Source organism: Hydra vulgaris, chromosome 11 (assembly GCF_038396675.1).
Source record: "Hydra vulgaris chromosome 11, alternate assembly HydraT2T_AEP".
Taxonomy (NCBI): Eukaryota; Metazoa; Cnidaria; class Hydrozoa; order Anthoathecata; family Hydridae; genus Hydra; species Hydra vulgaris.
In genome coordinates, this window is record NC_088930.1 from 17,483,518 (window position 1) to 17,487,500 (window position 3,983).

General features: G+C 30.5%; 1 protein-coding gene across 1 annotated transcript in view; it reads right to left on the minus strand.

Annotated features, from left to right (window-relative positions):
• Nucleotides 1-3,784: 3,784 nt before the first annotated feature.
• Nucleotides 3,785-3,983, minus strand: part of LOC136086887 (baculoviral IAP repeat-containing protein 3-like) — a 1,500-nt gene continuing 1,301 nt past the window's right edge. Inside the window, exon 3 of the mRNA XM_065809384.1 lies at nucleotides 3,785-3,983. This exon is cut by the window's right edge and continues 461 nt beyond it. Coding sequence (XP_065665456.1) covers nucleotides 3,813-3,983 — 171 coding nt within the window. The 3' untranslated portion in view covers nucleotides 3,785-3,812.

Sequence of the window (3,983 nt, forward strand, 5' to 3'; positions counted from 1 at the left end):
CATTTTTTCAAAGTACTTTTCTTAGTATGCCCTAATGTTTTTGTAACACTTTACTTAACCCAAGGGAATGAATCAAACTTTTTATGGTCACAATTTTAGAACACGAATATTAGAAAATTATTTCTAATAATCTATCATTTTGGTAATCGATCACTGTTTTTATGTATACATATATGCCAAAAAAATTATGACCATGTAAAGTTTGATCCCCCCCCCCTCTTGGTTTGAAGAGACATGATAGTTAAATGAGTGTAGCGTCGAGCAACCGACCTAGCTTCATCAATTAGTTGTTTGTGCTAGGAGGATCGATCTTCATCGCACAAACAGCTAATTGATGTAACTAGTTCGGTGGCTCTATGCTGCACTCAATTATATTAGATTTCTTCTCCGTTAGACATCCTAAATTGATCTCATATAAAAGTCTTGAGAACGTCGTATCCGGACAAACTAAAGACGTCTTTCTAGACGTCACACAGTAGTGTGTGTGTGGGGGGGGGGGGATTTATATTTTAATATAAAGTTTTAAAAGAAGAAAAAACAATAATAAAGATTTCGAAGTTACATCATATTATTACTTTATTCTACGCCATCAGCCAGGTTCGTATGAAATATTTCAATTTAAAGCTGTTTTCTTTATAAATATTGCATGTATCTAAGTATACTTTCTTGAAATGTTTAACTATATCTATATTACACTTCTAATCTACGCTACAATAACTGTTAATGTGACGTCATTGCAAAATTCAAATTTGATATGTTATTCTGAAACATCTCTTGAAACTATAGAATTTGAGTTGAAATTTATACAAATATTTTTATGGCAATTCCAACCAGAAAATAAAATTATACTAAAAGAACATGCTTTCCTAAGAGTTATGTTACTATTATCAGGTGGCATAGAACTATGACCTGGATCAATGTATTTGAACCATATTATTTCAGTGATGGAGAAACTTGAAAATATTCTGTATATGAAAGGCTTGCAATGTTTTCATTTAAATATCCGTGGCCTATGGAACATTTAGCATCATTTATTTGTTTAACTGCAACAAAAACATTGACATATTCTTGCTCATATAAACCCATATAAGCAAGGACGACCCTATTGAACTATATCATATCGAGGGTTATGCATTTCTAAGCAGCATACGTAAAAACAGACGTGGAGGACGTGTTGCCGTTTACATATCTAATAAGTTAAACTGGGTAAGACGTAACGATCTCAAATCCAACGAAATAGAGAGCGTTTGTTTCGAAAAAATACTTCCAAAGACGAAGAGTATATTGTTTTGTGTCCTATATTGCCCACCGGATGGCTCGAAATACCTTAGCCACAATTTCTCTAACCTATTTTCAGTAATGCTATCTAAACCTAATTAACCTAATTTATTAGAAACAATTTTAATTAGAGATCCTAATGTTAATTACATGAGGTCAAGTGATCACACTGAAATAAAATCAATGTTAAAATTGTATGGTTTCAAGCAACTAATAAAAAGCGCAACCAGAACAACGTTAACATCTTCTACTTTAATTGTAGTAATTTATACAAATAATCTAACTCCGAAATGTGGAGAGAACCTTTTTTTTAGCCATTTTTACGCTGTGGCACATATACAATCGATCTCAATGTACACTACAGCCACGTTTTTATTTTTTGCGGTCTTTATCAGTATGTACTAAATTTTCACGCGTTTTACTACATTTAGATTTTCATAACAGTTTTTCCGTTTCAGTTTTTCAGTTTTCATTTTTTGTCTTTTGAAATTAAATTTTAAAATTATGTTCAAATATATACATATCATTCATACCTGAAGCATTATTAACTTAAGAATAGGCAATGTAAATTTCATATTTTAAAAGACTTTTTACTAAAAGACTTCTTACTACAATTATTTTTCATTTATTGAAACCCAACCCGCAGTGTTATAATTTTTCCAGAAATTTATTGATGTGATCTTTAATCCCTTGTTTTAAAGTTTCATCAAAAAACATCTTAGTCTGTTTCCTCGTTTTGAAGGTTATTGAGTATCCATAACCAAAATTCTTGTTTCATGATGATGGTAAACTCTTCGGTAACATATTTAAAGTGGTAAGATTATCTTACTAAGATAAAAATCTATACAAATCGAAGTTTTTAAAGATTTAAGGACAACTAAAATTGATATGGTTTTCACAAGTTTTTATGTATGGTTTCATGACATCTCTTCTGGAATAGCTCAGTTAATTCTTCAAGTTTTTCTGGAGTAGTTCTGCATGTTCTCTGTAGACATAAAGTTTGTTCTTTCTGAAATAATATGTTGTGTGCATTTAATTTGACGAGAAAACAATTTTTTTCCTTTGTGGTCATGGAACATTTTATCATTTTTAATATTTATAAGGTCAATCAAATTGTAGTAGCGGGTTTTTCCTTTTCTGTGACCATGTTTTAGGTGGTGGCGTACATTTCTTAGTTCGGGCAGACAAAAAACTGCTTTTGCATAAATAAAATTACAATTTTTTGTTGTTGTTGTTAACTTTATGGCTAATAAAAAGTATTTTTCTAAAATTATGGAAAAGGTTGGGGAGAGGAGGAGAAGAAGGACATTAAATATTACTTTTATGGTTATGTCTTTTTTATTTGATGTTCGAAACCAAACCAAATAAAACCAAACAGTTGTAACAAAAGTACCTTCAATTTGAGCTCTGATTCAATCCCCTTAAATTTCCCGCGTATTATAATCGAGTATATAATTTTTTTTTTTGCAGAAACCTTGCAATTGGGGTAAAGCGGGAAGGTGTGAGTAGAAGTGGGGCGAGTGGGTGAAGTGAGAACTATATAAAATCATTTGTTTAAAATAAGTTGAAAATTAGTTTAAGCAAAATATTTTAAACTGGTTTTAAATTTTAGTTTATTTTAAAAGAAACACAAATAATCAATATTCAAAAGTTTTTAATTACATTTGACTATTGAATATTGCTTAGTTTCATTCTTTCTTTGAAACATTAATTGATATATCACAATATATGATTTTTTAAGATTTTTCATTATGCTTTTCCTTAAAAAGAAAACTATTAGTTTTAAATACTAGGGGGTTCTAGACCACCTAAACCCCCTGGTTACAGCTCTATTCGGGCAAAGCGATTATGCGGAACTTGAACTTTACTACATAGAATAAAGACCTTTATGATAATGTTTTAATTGGTTTTAGATTTAGTTTAAATATTAGTTTGTTTTTAAGTTAGGGGCTGTTCAAATAATATGTATCACCTTTTTGGCTGTTTTTAGACACCCCACCCTTTCCACATGTGACACTTTATGACATTTTCTGTCAACCTCCTCCCTTTTTCCAATATGAGATGTGGCGTTATTTTTACCCAATTTTGCAACTTTTCGCTAACATTTTCATTGATTCCGCTGTGATTAGAATTTAAATTTTTAAAAATTTGTCACGTTACACTGAAGCTAACCCCCCTCCCCCATGTGACATTTGGTAACACTTTCTGATACCCCCTCCCACCTTAAAACTGTCACGTATTAACAGCCCCATATAGGTCTGTAAAAATGATACTTTCATATTGATGATAGCATTAAGTGGCTACAATTTTTTAAAATAATAAACATAATTTTTAATTATTCGACAAACAAAATTGCATTTCGAAATCTCAAATTTAATGTTTTATTATTTATTTATTTTATTTGTAAATGTTATGATTCTTTGTAAGTTCAAATAAAAATATTTTTTTGTAAGCTCAAATAAATTTAGTTTTGAATACAACTACACTGTTAAATTTCAACAAAAAAGTTTGTATATGAACATTTATCAAGCAGATCACGCAAATGTTTGTATAAACATAACAACTGTTGCACGGCAACAAGGACATTTTAACTGTAAATGTGGTATACACATTGTGCAAACCATGTGTCCACAGGGAACAGCAGCGAAGTTTGGAGTATTTTCTAAACAAACAGGACATGTTGTTCCATTAGTTTCATCCACTAC